The 15,368-nt window shown below is 50.7% G+C and overlaps 1 protein-coding gene across 7 annotated transcripts in view; it reads left to right on the forward strand.

The window, feature by feature from the left end:
* The first annotated feature begins 393 nt into the window (after nt 1-393).
* The window catches only part of DAPK2 (death associated protein kinase 2), a 116,606-nt gene continuing 101,631 nt past the window's right edge, over nt 394-15,368 (forward strand). For 3 of the 7 annotated variants that reach the window (XR_011498959.1, XM_070500282.1, XM_044764754.2), the window contains exons 1-2: nt 400-533; nt 6,537-6,634. Coding sequence is in view for 5 of the 7 variants with exons in the window: in XM_070500282.1 (XP_070356383.1) it covers nt 6,558-6,634 (77 nt within the window). In the remaining 2 variants the exon portion in view is untranslated. Of the gene's footprint in view, nt 534-3,507; nt 3,641-6,536; nt 6,635-15,368 lie in introns of all 7 variants that reach the window. The other 4 variants (XR_011498968.1, XM_070500287.1, XM_044764756.2 and 1 more) reach the window with 4 other exon arrangements.

Consider the following 15,368-nt stretch of genomic DNA (forward strand, 5'->3'; position numbering starts at 1 on the left):
TCTCACGGTGTGTGTGTGTGTGTTGGGGGGGACGACACACAAGGAAATACCATTTTCTAAGCGATTGTGCCAGGCGCTATCACACGTATCAGCTCATTTAAATCAATTTCCACTTAAGGCTTGGAGAGGTTAGCTGACTAAGGCCATACAGCAAGTGAGCAGCAGAGCCAGGAAGGACGCCCGAAGCGTCTTGCCCTTGGCGCTCGCCCCCTGTCCCGGAACCTCGGAGCCCTGGAGGTGCCTGTCCCCACCTGGCGGGGAGACTCCCGGCCCTCGCCCGGGGGCTCTCCAGAGGGGGGTCCCAGCAGGGGGCGCCCCGACTCCTGACCCAAGCGGCCGGGAGCGCCTCCAGCCGGCGCCTGGGACGGGCCTGGCCGCTCCGCCCCTCGGCTCCTCCGCGGCCTCGCGGGCGGGCGGACGGGCGCCAGGGCGCCGGGAGGAGAGCGGAGCCGAGCGCCGCGCAGCCCGCCGTGCCCGCCGTGCCCATAGCGCCCGCCGCGCCCGCCGCGCCCGCCGCAGCGCAGCCTCCCGCCGTGAGTAGCGCCCGGGTGCGGGCTCGACGGGCGGGACGGGGCGTGCTGCCGGAGTGTAGCGGCGCCCCGGGGTCGGGGCTGGCGGCGGCACACTGCTCCCAGGGGCTCCCTCGTGTTACCCGAGACCACCGCCCTGGTCCCTAACGCCGCCCCCGGGTGTGGCCGGCCAAGGCCTTGGGCGAAGTGGCCGGCCCTGGCACGCGGAGACCTGCCCGCTGTGCCCGCAGGGCGCGCTCCGAAGCCTGGCTCATTTGACCGAGGGACGGGGTGGGGGGCGTCAGGCAGAGGGCTGGCACCCAGGGAGGAGATGGGAGACAGACTTCCAACAAGTTAGGGCCGCTTGACGGGGGAGAGCACCCCAGATTTCCAGGAGGAGGGGGGCCAGGTCTTATCAGCATCGGGCGCATCTCACACCTCCTGCCGATACCTCCTCTTCGCCTCCCCGCCACGTGGTCGTGGGAGCGGCCAGTAGGTCTGCAGCAGGCTGGAGTAGAGGGGCATAGAAGGGTGTTGTCGACAGTTGACTGACTCTGGGCCAGGCGTTGTGGATGTCTCGTGGCATGTGTGGGTCTAGCTCGTCCTCACCGGTGCAACTCTGCAAGGGAAATTAGTATTCTCACTTTACAAAGGAGAAAATGGGGCCCAGAGAGGTGAGCTTTGAGGCCAGGCAGGTAGTGGTAGGTTAGGAGGGCACACTGGAGGAGAGGATGCCGGCAACTGGTTGCCTCAGAGGCAGGTGGGAAGGTCCCTGGCAACAAGTGGAGGGAGCACAGTCCTTGATTCCTCAGTACTTGTAGAATCCAGTGGAGAGCAGCTAGGGGGCTGCTGCTGTGGTTTCTGATGCTGCTTCTCAACCGTCCTGTGTAATGTCTTCCTAGGAGAGTCCTCGTGACTGAGGGCTGCAGGCACTTGGGCGTCTTCACAGATTCCTTCAGAGTCTTGTTCTTCCCCAAACCACCCATCTCTCAAGATGTGTTTTTTAGCACCTAGAGTGGCCCTACTAATAATTCAGCAGCTGCAGGAGAGGCTTGGGCAGGGGAACAGGGGTGTGTGGAGGTGGGTGCGTGTGTGCTGGTCTGGGGTGAGTTTCTGGCTGGCAGGAAGGAGACCTGAACTGTCCCTGACCACCTCCCTACGGCTCCCCTTGTTGTTAGATGTGGGAGTGAACAAGCAGGCTGCCCAGCGGAACTGGACCTTCACCACAAAGATGGAGTTTTCTCCTGTCAACTCAGGCAGGTGGCTGATCTCGGAGCCCCAGCTTCCCCAGCAGAGATTGGGGTGGGTCAGAGCCCCCAGTGTGTGGAGGGGCTCTGTAATGTTGGAGCTCCTCCCTTCTGTTGGCAGCCTCCTCAGAGCCTGAGTGTGACAATCCCTACTGTGGGGGGAGGTGTAAGGGGACTATCGTGCCTGCCCCCTTGCACCGTCCCGTTTCGCTGACTTACACTGGGTGAGGTGGGGTGAGGGTCTCTGAGAGTTCAGCAGAGGGAGCTGGGGCCAGTGGGGGAGAGGGCTTAGGAGGGTTGAGAGTTCCCTGTGGGGGCTTCCTCTAGCCCTAGAGGCCTCCTCCTGGGTTGTCCTTCAGGAGTCCACTGACTTCTCCCACTCTTGTGCCACCATTGGAGGCTTGAAGATGCTGTCAACAGAAGCCCTGGGAAGAGCAGCTGGAGTGGGCTAGCTGGGTGACTTTCAGCAAGTCCCTTCCCCTGTCTGGACCTCAATTTCCTCCTTTTGTAAAACAAGTGGGTTAGAGCAGACAACAGTGGTTTTCGACACCCTTCCACACACCCCGTGAATTTTTACACAGAACCCCAAAATATAGTATGGGTAAAGAAGAGGTGCTCTGACTCGCCTTCCTCATGCTTCTAAAGCAGAGTTTAAAAATCCCCTAGATGATCCTAGAGGTCTCTTTCTGTGAGATTCTGGGAAATCTGTGTTAACCCCGGAAGTATTGCTTAGTATTAGGGTTGGGGGCAGGAATGTGAATTCCAGAGATTCCGTTAGAGAAATGTTGGCGTTAAGATGGGTTTCATCCTTGGAATGTCTGGAGCTAATGGCCTGTGGAGTTGTAGCTGTATCCCTCCCCTCCGCCATGTGCTTTCATCTTTTCGCGGCTAGAAAGGTGCCTGTGCCTTTGGGTCCTTGTCTGGGTCCTAACTGATGACTATAATTCCACCCAGAGTTTCTTCCCTTTAGTTTCATGTTTTTAAACTGGTAAAATGCAAATTCATCTTGGGGACAGATTAAGAAAGGGCTTTAAGTTGTTATCGGTTGTTTTTATCCAATGAGATATCTGAGCAGCAGCTTTGAGAAGGGAGGCTGGGGCCCTAAATTTAAATCAACCAACATTTATGGAGCGTTTGCTATTTCTAGGTGAGAATGTCATAACTCCTGCCCTCATGGGCCTCCAAGACAATAGGCAGGAGGGAAGGGACTCACATTTGTTGGGACCAGCCAAGGACTATTTCAAACATTTTACATCTGTTACCTCTTTTGTCCCATTGCTATGACTCATTTTTTTATTATGTAAAATTTTGATTGCATACAAAGTAAGTGTACATACCATGTATCCATGTAACCACCACCCAGATTAAGAAACAGCATTGCCAGCACCCAGAAACCCCCTTGTATCTCCTTCCAGGCACAATTCCCACCCAGGGGTAACTACTATCTGACTTCTAGAACCACAGATTAATTTTTCTTAAGTGGAATCACATGCTATGTCATCACAAAAGTGTCTGGCTTCTTTTATTCAACATTATGTTTGTGAGTTTCATCCACGTTGTTGCAGGTAGTAGTAGCTTATTTATTCTCATTGTTGTATAATCATTTCATTGTATGAGTAGACCTCAATTTATTTATCCATTCTGTTGATGGCCATTTGGATGTTTCCCAATTTTTAGTTCTTACTAGTGGTGCTGCTGTGAGCCCTCTAACATGGAGCATTCTGGAAAACACCTGCATGCATTTCTCTTAGGTATGTCCATGGAAACTGGCCAACAGTTTTCCAAAGTGGTTGTCCCAGTGTATACTCCCCCTGGCAGTGTTTGAGAATTCTGGTTGCTCCACGTGCTCACCAACACTAGGCATCGTCTAGACTCATTTTCCATGTAAGTAATTTGAAGCTCAAAAACGTTGTCCTGTGCTCAGCGTGTGCTAGTAAGTGGCAGAGCTGGGATTTGAACCCAGGCCTGTGTGACTGTGGAATCTGTGCTCTCTCCCTCTGGGTTAGACGTAGACATAGATTATGACGAACCAGAAAGTGATAAGCTCTAATCCTAAAAATGTAGGAAGAACCTTCTCTGGGAGTTTAATGAGGGAGAGAATTTTGATCTGTTTTGGCAAGAAAAAGGGTCATGGAGGGGCTGGCCCCGTGGCCGAGTGGTTAAGTTCGCACGCTCCGCTGCAGGCGGCCCAGTGTTTCGTCGGTTCGAATCCTGGGCGCGGACATGGCACTGCTCGTCAGACCACGCTGAGGCAGCGTCCCACATGCCACAACTAGAGGTACCCACAACGAAGAATACACAACTATGTACCGGGGGGCTTTGGGGAGAAAAAGGAAAAAAATAAAATCTTTAAAAAAAAAAAAAAAAAAGGGTCATGGAGCCTCACGGAGATAAGCTGGGCCTTGCAGGAAGGGAGTAGTTTTGCTAGGAGGGCTCTCCAGGTGGGCCTCCCATTGAAAGGGCCCAGCTGGAGCTGAGCATGGCCGGGGTGAAAGTTCTGGGCAAGTGGAAAATGTCTGCTTTGGCTGTCATATAGGATATGTGAGGGGAGGGGGCTAAGGCCAGAAAGGTGAGTTGGGGCCAAACTAGTGGGTCTAGTTTTTCCTTAGGGGGCTCCCCTGCTCCCACCCCAGCCACTCAAGATGTGGAACCCAAGGATGGGGCTCATCATTTTGCCGGGGAGCTGGGGCTGCTTCGAATCTGGCGCAGCTCCTGATGGCGAGTGGGGCTGGCCTCTTGCCTCTGGAGGATCTTAGCTGTTCCTGGGACCGCTCCCAGGGTATCTGTCAACAAAATATTTTGGAGTTTTCTGCTTCCATCTAGCTGTGTGAAATTAATAACCCCACCCCCCAGGATCTGACCCAAATGGTTTATTTGGAAGAATTGTTTTCAGCAAAGCGAAGATGGTGGTTAGCAGTCCTGCCACCCTCTGGGGTAGTCTCAGGAGATTTGCTAGGATGGGGCTGGGGGTGAGGGTGGGTTGTGCTTCTGATTCTTGTCAAGCCAGACTTGTCAGGAGGATCCCACAACCTTTTCCTCAGAAAGGAACTGAATTGGTTGTCTCAATGGCTGTAGGAAGCAGAAACACAAACAATGGCCTAGGATGAGTCAGGTAATAATAATAATGATCATCCTTCTTATTTGCTCAGAGGTTTATGCCTTTATCACAATGGACCCTCACACGGATATGTGAAGTTGGTGCTATAGATGTTATCACCCCTGTTTACAGGTGAGGGGACTGAGGCCCAGAGAGGGTGCCAACCTGTTATGGGTCACACAGCTAATATACACCCAGACTAGCCTGGAACGGGGGCTCCTGGAGCCTGCTCTTTTCAGTATTCCGTGCTTGCCAGGCCCTGGCTGAGCACAGAGTGAAGACCTAGCAGGGAGGAGGATGTGTGATGGACCATGAGAGCCAAGAGGCAGGAGGTTGGCAGGCGACCCTGAGAGTAAGGCCTGGGAGCCAGGCCGGGTCTGCCTGGGGGGCTTCAGATATGGGTGTACCTTGGGGGAAGGGAGGGAGGCAGGTGGCATCTTGGCAATAGGGCTTTGGTTTGCAGGGGGTGAAAGGGGAGGAAAAACATATATGTCACCTGAGAGTTGGATCATTTTGTACCACTTGGCATTGATGAGATGCGCCCTTATTGTAATGGTGCCTCCACCCAGCCTGGTGAAAACAGTCTTTTGGGGTTCATGGGGCCTGGGTATGGTTGGTGTCTGATTGGCAGGCAGAGGAAAAGCTGCCAACACTAGCCGAAATGAACTCTGAGAGGGCTTTGCTAATGACTCTTGAAAGATACATCCACAGGCAGCTGGGTTTATCTTTGTGATTTGCAGACTGTGTCCTGAGCCCTGGCCTCAGGGTGCTGTCCAGGGTGACATATGGCTGTCCCAGGAGTGAGTGAGCTCCTTGGGGCAGAGGGATCCGGGGGAAGGATGCAAACAGTCTCTTCTGGCAGATTAGTGAGTGCTCCCCATGGCTCAGAGCTGTCATCTGGCTCTCACTGAGGTGCCCCGGGCAGGCAGAGTTAGCTTCATTTTACAGATGAGGAAACTGGGTCTCCTCCGACGAGAGATGAGGTCACAGAGCTAGCTGTGGGCAAAACTGGGACTAGAACCTCAGGCTCCTGACTCCTGGTGTGTGTTGTACTTTGTCCCACCACTCCCGCCTGTCTTTCCTTTGGGGTGAGGAGTGAGAAGTTTTCAAATCAGTTCAGACTCGTGGTTGGGTGGCACAGCCCCTGGGGGAGCTGAGGTCATGATAATCCCTTACCTTTCTACAACATTTTGTGGTTTATAGGATAATTTCATGATTTGCAGTTGGTTTTTACAGCATTAACCCCTTTTACGGATGGGGAAGCTAAGTCTTTGGCAGTTTAAATGAGACTTGAACCTAGGACTTCTAACTCAAAAATGAGTGCTCTTTTTCCTGCCTCACAGCTGCCTCTTTTCTCAGTAGACCTGAATTTCATGAGCACAAATTGCCAAAGTTGGCCGTTTCTCTGTTCCTCTGAGCTTGTTCAGAGCAGATCTGAAGAAGTGAGGAGGGCTCTTTTTTTCTGTCTCCTGAACAAATTTGAATGAATATAAATCGAATAAGAGCCATACATTGTTGGTCACAGGTGAGGACAGGCTTGAGCAGGGCGGATCTTGAGGAACCAGGGCTGTGGATTATCCTTGAATTATTAGGTCCCTTGCAGCCAATTGCTTTTGGGCCCAGACTCTTAGGCTTGTGCCCATTTGCACGTCTGTCCCAACCTCAGGTTTCTTCCCGTTTCAGGGCTGTACGTTCCAGGCCTCAATGAGGAGCCCAAACATGGAGACATTCAAGCAGCAGAAGGTGGAGGACTTCTACGACATCGGAGAGGAGCTGGGGAGGTAAGCGGCTGTGAGCGGTGGAGGGGCTGCGATATGGCGTCCAGGTCAGGCTTCTGTTGGTGCGCTTGTCAGTCACTTGATCTTGTAGGGCGCGGGCTTGTCCCAGGACTAGGGAGATGCTTTAAAAACAATCCTGCGGTTTATTCACCTTCGTGGGCGGCTCTGCAAATAGTTGTCTCTCTGGAAATAAAGGCTTGCCAGCAGAAGGGACTAGAATGGTTGAGTTCTATGTTTTCAGTATAACTTGCCTGACAGTTCTGGTGAATCTCAGTGAGTCTTTGTATTATCTGTTTCTTTTCTCACCAAGTCCTCCCCAGGCTCTGGAGTGAGACCTGACCTGTTGCTTTTCTCCTGGGTCCTGCTTGGGATCCTCCATGGCTCCTAGGATTTTGTTTCAGAAGCTCAGAGCCTGAATGGGAGGTGAAGTAATCCTTCTGAAAATGGATTTGCATTGAGTAACAAGCCACATGAGCCTGGTCATGAGGGTTTCTAGGATCTGAGTTATCGGGTGCATTTTCAGGTTTGCTAAAACCCAGAACACAGCCAGGGCTAAGCTCTGAGATCTGAAGTAGTTACTATTTGGAGGGAAATGAAGATTTTCTGAAGCTCTCTTCTTGCCTTCCATTTCTAACAACTGCTAGTATTTAGATGGTGTTTTAGTGATCACAGAATACCGGTCCTGACGTTTGATTCTCACAACAATGCGGGAAATGGGAATCATTTTTACTCCCATTTTTTAGATGAGGAGACTGTGGTCCAAAGACTTTAAACAAGTTGCCCAAAGTTGCTCAGCCAACAAGTGATGTAGCCAAGGTCTGGCCAGTCCAGTTTAGAACCGCACACCTGTTGTGCTCCCTCCATGAGCACGGCGCTTGCACCCTTGCACCCTCACATGTGCTCACCAGTATACCCAGCCTCACCCCTTCACACACCCAGCAGAGGAAAAACCTGCGAGTTTAGGGCCTCCACTCTATCCAAGGGGCAAATCAGGAGGCCTTTCTCCTTTATAGAGGTCTTGGCTCAGGATGAATTCTCTTGCTTTCTTTTACTTTTAAGGACAAAACAGAAAGAACTTCAAAGCTAAGCCTTACTCTGCGGAGAATGGGAGCGAAGTTGCCTCAGGTTCAGGGAGTGCATGTCCTGGGTGACTGGCTGGCTGGCTGGGTGGGAGAGCAATGACTGCAGAGACCCCAGAGGGGGATGACTCCTCGGCCTTCTGCCGGAGCCCACTGCCCCTGGCAATCTGGGGCCTGGTGAAGGGAGGAGGCCAGAGGGCCAGAGGCTGGGGGTGGTCAGGTGGAGTCTGCCTCTGAATGGGAAGCCAGGCCTTTGGTGCTTCTCCTGACCTTGGTGACACCAGGGGAAAAGTGACATCCTCAGCAGCAGATGCTAACAATGGCATTTGATTCGGTGGCCTCACCTCGGCCATGTTTTCTGTGTAGGGGTCTGTGCTAAGTGCTGTAGGTACAAAGATGAGGAGGACATGGACAGTCTCTGCCTTTCTGGAGCTCCAGCTGGCAGTGGGGGCAGCCACGCACGTAACAAGGGCAGAGTTGGAAGGGACTAGTGTCAGGGTGGGCTGAGAACTGAGGAGTTGGGGTGGGGGACTCTGAAGAAGGATGTAAAAGCAGTTTCCTGGGGGATTCATCTGTTATTCCTTCTTAGTCCTGTCTCTCCCCACTCTGTACATCAGAGCTGTCAGAACTGGAAGATACCATGTTTTCTGGTTCTCCACCTGCTACCGGGTGTGAAGACCCCATGTGCCTCACAGCCTGGGGAGCCTTGGAGGACTCTGCCTACTTTTCTGAAGTGCTAACTGGACATGGGGTGGGTAAGAGGCAGCAGCGGGCTGAGGCCTTTGGAATGGCTTGACATCCTAGGATTTTTGGTCTAAGGATCAGATGAACCGGGAGGCCATTAGAAGTCCTTCCTTCTAGGCCTCTCATCTAACAGTTGAGGACAGTGAGGCTCAGAGAGGGGAAGGTCTTGCCTGTGGCCATAAACAGGCTAGAACTAGAGCTGCCTCCAGATGACTGCTCAGCTTCTGAAGAGATGGTCCTGTCTTTTCTCCTCCCCTCCTTTCCTTCACCTAACATATTCTTGAGGACCTAGTGTGTGCCAGGCACTGTCCAGGCAGTGGTAAACAAGCAGACACATTCCTGTCCTCTTGCAGCCCGTGATCCATTGGTGGAAAAAGGCACTGAACAAGGGAACACAGAAGGAGAAGTCGTTTTAACATGTGTCAAGGGCTGTGAAAGGAGAGAGCAGGATGCTCTGAGAGAGACTAGGGGACGTGGTTTGGACTGGGTGGTCAGAGAAGGCTGCTCTGAGGCAGTGACTGATAATTTGAGAGCTGAGGGTACATGTTCAGGCAAAGACAACAGCAGGGACACAGACCCTGAGGTGGGGAAGAGCCTAGGGCCTGAGCTGCTAGCAGGAGGCCAGTGTGACCTCGGAAAGTGAGCTGGGGACATGCCGTGCTAGATGAGGTTGGAGACAGAGATAGGGACCAGATCCAGATGGCAAGCTCCCTGCCAACACAGAGTGGTGGAGATGTTTGGCCTTAGGGGTCACGCAGATTGGGGTTTGGGTCCCCTTCTTAGATGTGCAACCTTAGGACAACTTACTCAACCTCTCTGGGCCTGAGTTTTCTTACCTGTAAGATAGGAATAGTAACAGTACCTACTTCATGGTTGTGGGGAGTAAATGAGATGCTGATTCTATAGTGTCTCTCACAGAGCTGGGCAGAGGGTAGTATTCCGTGAACGAGAGCTTCTGGCCTTTGAAGTAAGTTTGGGGCCTCAAGGCCTCCCTCCCACCTCTGGTGTGTTATACTTTAGCTAAAACTGTGTATTAACAAGCAAGGAACCTTTAGCTCCACTCCCTGCCCTGGTCTGGTCCCTGAAGCACATGGTTCAGATCCCTTTGGAGGTCTTATCTGTTCTTATCCTACCAGTAAGAGACCATCTGTGAGGAAAGCTGCAGGATCCAGCTTTGGCTCGGGAGGGCGTGCCCTGGCTGGGGAGTCCTGCGCTTGGCTGGGGCCCCGCCTGGCCCTGCTCATCTCACTTGATTTCTGGCTCCCAGCACTGAGTGCAGACACTTGTCTGTGTTCACATTTTGGCGCCAGCCTGCTGGAGAGGCTGGAGGTTGTCTGCTGGTTTCCTGGAGCATTTGGAGAAATGCTGGCTTGCAGATTTGTGCTTTTCCCAACCTTGGTAGCCACAGTAGGACAGAGAAGGGGAATATTAGAGCAGGGCTCATAAGGAGAAACCCATCCAACTCCTCATTTTATAGACGAGGCTGAGACCAGAGAGAGGAAGTAACTTGTCCAAGGTCACACAGTGAAGCAGTGCTAGACCAGGGTGGGGACTTGTGGTCTGACTCCTAGTATAGGGCTCTGGCCACCATACCTTAGGCACCCACAAAACACAAAGTCATTTCTTCCTTTACTTTGAATGCTTCTGGGGAGTGGGGAGAATATATAGTAGGATAGTCTCTTCTGTTTTGACCTTGAGGGTAGGGTAGCCGGGTCAGAGTCAGGGAGTGAGCATTTGGGAAAGAGTGATGTTGCCCAAGGGAGGGCCCTGGTAGGTAGGCCCAGTGATGAATATGGTATGTCCAAGGAGACAAGGTATTAATGTAAGCAACATGTAATGATCGGTGGTTTCTTCTCTCCTGTATTTACATTCCTTTCCTTTATTTGTTAGATTATTATATTAACATAACATTGTAAAATGTTACTGTTGAACTGGATCTCGATAAGAATTTAGCCCAAATCTCCATTTTATAGACAAGGAAAGTGAGGCCCAGAGAGGGGAGGTGATTTGTCCAAGGTCACAGAGCAAGTAATATAGGAGGTGGGACTTAAAGAATCTTTTCAATTACACTGTGCTGGTTTAAACACACAAACAAAAACTTATCTATATCTACGCTCAACTTTTATCCACAGCCCCCTCCTCTCTCAAGGAGCCTACCTTACCATGACCCCTTACACGTCCCATCATCGCCTTCCCCTCTCCCCTGGTGAACGCAGCGGCCTTAAGCCCTGCTACTTACAGGAGGCTCCTGTGTCCAGGGCCCCCTCCTAGGGCGGTCTCCTAACCTGCAGAGAATCCTTCTATGGGGACAGAAGCCTCGGGCCAGGGAAGGAGCCACTGCTCTCAAGGCTCACCCTTCCTGAACAGAGCTGAGGAATTCCCTGGGACAACCATACTGATAGGGTCACCTGCCACACGTCACTACCACACAGGCTCCTCTGTGGTTAAGATGGCCCACCACACTCAGCTTAGCCAGGGCAACCTCTTTCTGGAGAGAAACAAAAACCTACAGGAAATGTGTGGCCACACAGCCCTACGGAAAACAACAATAATAGACATTGGGATTTACCTGTCTCAGTCCTTGGGAAAGGGGTTTCCAAGATGAGCTCTGCAGCAAAGGGGCTTTTATGATTTCTTTATAAATTAAAAAAAATTTATTATGGAAGTAATGCATGGTAAATGTCATAAAGTTATGAAGAGTTAAAATAAAAAGTAGGACTCCCTCTGCCCTCCCTCTAAGTCTCACACCCACAGGGAGACTCTGAGGAACCTTTTCTTCTGGTGCCTCTGAGAACTTTTCTAAGAAAAGCCGGTGTGTGTGGACCCAGATGGGATCACATGGCCGTAACAGTCTACAACTTGCTTTTTCCACTGAATGAAATACGTTGAATATCTTTCTACAGCAGTGTACATAGATCTGTGAGTCATATTGGATGAAAGCTTTTTTAAATAAAATATTTAAGAAGACAATCTAAGCCAATAAAAGACTAGCAGGCTTAACCCAGCCACTATTTTTATTTCTGAGTCTTATCTTCTAATCTTTGCACAGCTATTTCTCACACCCACACGTCCCCTCCTCTTTTGTGTCTGCTTGAGGCCACATGTGCTCGGGGTTAGCATTGCCCCAAGTGCTAAGCTCCTGGGGCAGGTTGGGGAGGCCCAGGGGAGCAGGCAGCGCTCACAGCCCCGGGGGAGCCCGGTGATGAGATGAGGCCTATCTCACACTTGTTTGTCCTGGGCTGTCAACTCTTTGAAGGCACGTCCATATCTGTTCTCCTATTTTGAGCATCACGACAGTACTGGGACAGAGGCCAGAGGTCTCCAAACTTCTGTGACTTCTCTTTGCTTTTGCTCTTCCCTCACTCTCAGAAAAATTACACTTTTCCTCAAGGTCCGGGTCAGATGCTGTCTCCATGACAAAGCCTGTCATGACCCACCCTGTCCTACCCCACCCCCTTCTGTGGGATTTACTTACCTCTTATTCTGGACCCCCATCTCTATTAAGTTCTAATGTCATCATACCTCATGAGACACAAAAGGATTGACCTGGTCATCTTCCCCGCTGGACTGAAGTTTCCTCCAGGCCTGGCTTCTGTGGATTTGTCTTTTATCGGCCCACCCCCTGGCCCCAACCATGGCGTCTGGTCCACGCCTTCTACACCTGATAAGTGTTCCACCCATCAGTTAACAGCAGAGCTGTCTGGAACCTGCCTTGAGTTAAATCTGAGGCAGAAAACCTCAGCCAAGCCCCCAGCTCCCACAGGCCTTGGAATCTACAAACGTCCAGGATTCCCCAAACACAAAATGGGAAACAAAACACAAAAATGACCTCCATTTACTGGACACACGTTGTATTTAATCCTTATAACGTCCTGTGAAGTAGTTATTATTCCCATTTTGTGGATGAAGAAACTCAGTCTCCAAAATGTGAGGGACCTGGCTCAACAAATACAGACCTACCTTATCAAGGAGAAGCCAACTGGGAAATTCCACTCCGTGCGACACAGCACATCTCAGAGAAAGTCAGAAGTAAAAGTCAGAAACTTCTCTGGGCAGAGCCCTGTCTGCCGCCCTGGCCTGGGATTTTTGTGCTTCACTGATCATGCACATGCTTACATTTTCTGCTGCTGGGAAAGTGAAAGTGACTGACAGATGTTAAGAATCTTCTGCTGTCATGTCAGTCTGTGCCGAGTGCTCCCCGTCCTTCCAGAACAAGACGAACTAGATCACATCCCCACTTCACAGATGAGGAAACCGAGGCTCAGAGAAGTTTAATAACATATTCGCAGTCACACGGTCTGAGAGGGGCGGTCAGGATTCCATCCTAGGTCTGTCAGACTGTGTAGCTCATGCTCTGTCTACCATACTATGCTAATTCCATAATTTAATCAAAGTTGATCTGGGAGATTCTAATAGAAGTGCAGGGCCCAGGGTGAGTGAGGGTGGTGATGGGTAAGAAACTTGCTGTGGGTCAAAAGATTTTGAGTTAAGGGGCCAGGCAAGGGAGGAAAGGGGACAGGGTGGATCTATCCATCCTCTGCAGAGGGCAGCAGTGAGGACCACACAGGCTACCAAATTCCTTTGGTGAGATTCCATCCTGCAGCTTTGATGGGCTTCTACCTGTGAGCCTTACAGCCACAGGACTATGGCCCTACTCAGGGCAGGAGAGTGGCCAGAAACAGATGAGGTGGTGAGGGGAGCCACTGGCAGCCCCCTCAACAGCAAAGTGCAAGGATATGGCATTTTCATCAACAGCCGCCCCATCAACAGCACAGCAGGCTACAGAGTGGGGCCATCGGCTGGCCCCAGAACCCTTCTGAGCCTCTGACCTGTGGAACAAATCAAAGAGGGGGCCTCCTAAAGGGTCTAAGGAACTGTGATCCAGCTGCAAAAAAAAAAGATGCGGTTTTGTACTGCAAAACTGCAGTACAGTGTGGAGGCCTCTTGCCACCCAGCCATAGGCTTAAGAGCTTCTGGGGCTGGACACAGACAAGCTTGGTCTCAGTGTCAAGAAGCCTTCTGGGCCGCAGCTGTGGCCTAGACAAGCCAGTGGTTTCCAAAAGGTGAGTGAGTGTATGTGAATGTGTGAGTACGTGCATGTCAGTACTCTAGGTCATGTCACAGTCCAGTGACTCTTCCCGGGCACCTGCTGTATGACGGATATGGATATAGGAGGCTTAGGGCTCAGGCTTTGCCCCAAAAGAGCCTCAGGCTCAGCTGGGGCACAGGGGTACTCTCCTCGAAAGCTAATGAAATGAGAAGATGGAACAGACCACAAGCTAAAGGAGGGACCCCCCAAAACATGTGCCAGTTGTTCAGAGGAGGAAGCCTCACAGTCTAATCTGGGAGATGGCGGGTAACCAGCTCAACAAAGGGCTCTGCCAAGAACTGAGGAGCAGCAGGCCTGGGCTTGGGCAAGAGGACGCGTGGAGAGGGTCGAAGGGCTGGGGCTGCAGGAGGGCAGGCAACTGCAGAGGGCCCCTGATGACAGAAGCCATGGATGAGAGGGGGAGGCGCTTTATCACCCATTGTTAGGAAAACAAAGCACAAAGCCACTCAGACAAAGTGGCTGCATTGCACACGCTTCAGTCAGAAGCTGGCATACAGAGCGGGTCGCTCGCTCTGAGGGGCAGGTCTCCTTGAGCTCCGTTTGCATAAGGAAAACCGTGAGAGCTGGAGGGAGACACTTATGTGGGGTAACTGAAAGCATTATATACCTCTGTCTGTGGTGTACACTTTCTTTTCTATTGATTTATCCCCAGGATGTACATTTTTTTTGTTTTTTGACTCAACATTGTTTTATTTCTACCTCTCCATGTATCCAGAGTCCATATAACTTAAAAATTTTTTTGTTTCAAAATAATTTCCAATTTAATAGAAAAGGTTTCAAAATAACAGAACTCCCATATACCCTTTATTCAGATACACCAATTTTTAATATTTTGTCACCTCTTCCCTCTCTCTTTCTCCCTCCCACCCATCTCATCTCCTCCCCCTTCTCTCCCCTCTTTCTTCTTCCCTCCCTGCCTCCTTTCCTTCTTTCTTTCTGTCCGTCTCTCTGACTACCTATCTCTCTATTATTGTTTCTGAGCCATTTGAGAGTGGGTTGCAGACATTACGCCTCTTTATCCCTTCATACTGCATCATGCGTCTCCTAAGGACATGAACATTCTCTTTCATAACCACACTACAGTTTTCAAATTCAGGACATTTAACTCTGATACAGTATTTTTATCTAAGCGGTCATCCTTGTTACAGTTTTGTCAGTTTTCCCATTGGTGTTCTTGGGTGGTTTACTGGTTCTTCCTGTGGAAGAAGATCCAGTGCAGATCATATATTGCATTTCATTGGCATATCTTTTTATTCTCCTTTAATCTGAAACAGCTCCTCAGCCTTTCTTTGACGTTCATGACCCTGATGTTTTTGAAGAATACGAGCCTTCTTTTTTTTTTTTTTAATTAATGTTATGATAGATTACAACCTTGTGAGATTTCAGTTGTACATTTTTGTTAGTCATGTTGGTGGGTGCACCACTTCCCCCTCTGTGCCCTCCCCCCACCCCCCCTTTTCCCTGGTAACCACCGATCAGATCTCCTTCTCAATATACTAACTTCCACCTATGAGTGGAGTCATATAGAGTTCGTCTTTCTCTGACTGGCTTATTTCGCTTAACATAATACCCTCGAGGTCCATCCACATTGTTGTGAATGGGCCAATTTTGTCTTTTTTTATGGCTGAGTAGTATTCCATTGTGTATATATACCACATCTTCTTTATCCAATCATCAGTTTCTGGGCATGTAGGCTGGTTCCGCGTCTTGGCTATTGTAAATAATGCTGCGATGAACATAGGGGTGCAACGGACTCTTGAGATTTATGATATCAGGTTCTTAGGATAGATACCCAGTAATGGGA

This window comes from Equus asinus, chromosome 2 (genome assembly GCF_041296235.1).
Source record: "Equus asinus isolate D_3611 breed Donkey chromosome 2, EquAss-T2T_v2, whole genome shotgun sequence".
NCBI classification, from domain to species: Eukaryota; Metazoa; Chordata; class Mammalia; order Perissodactyla; family Equidae; genus Equus; species Equus asinus.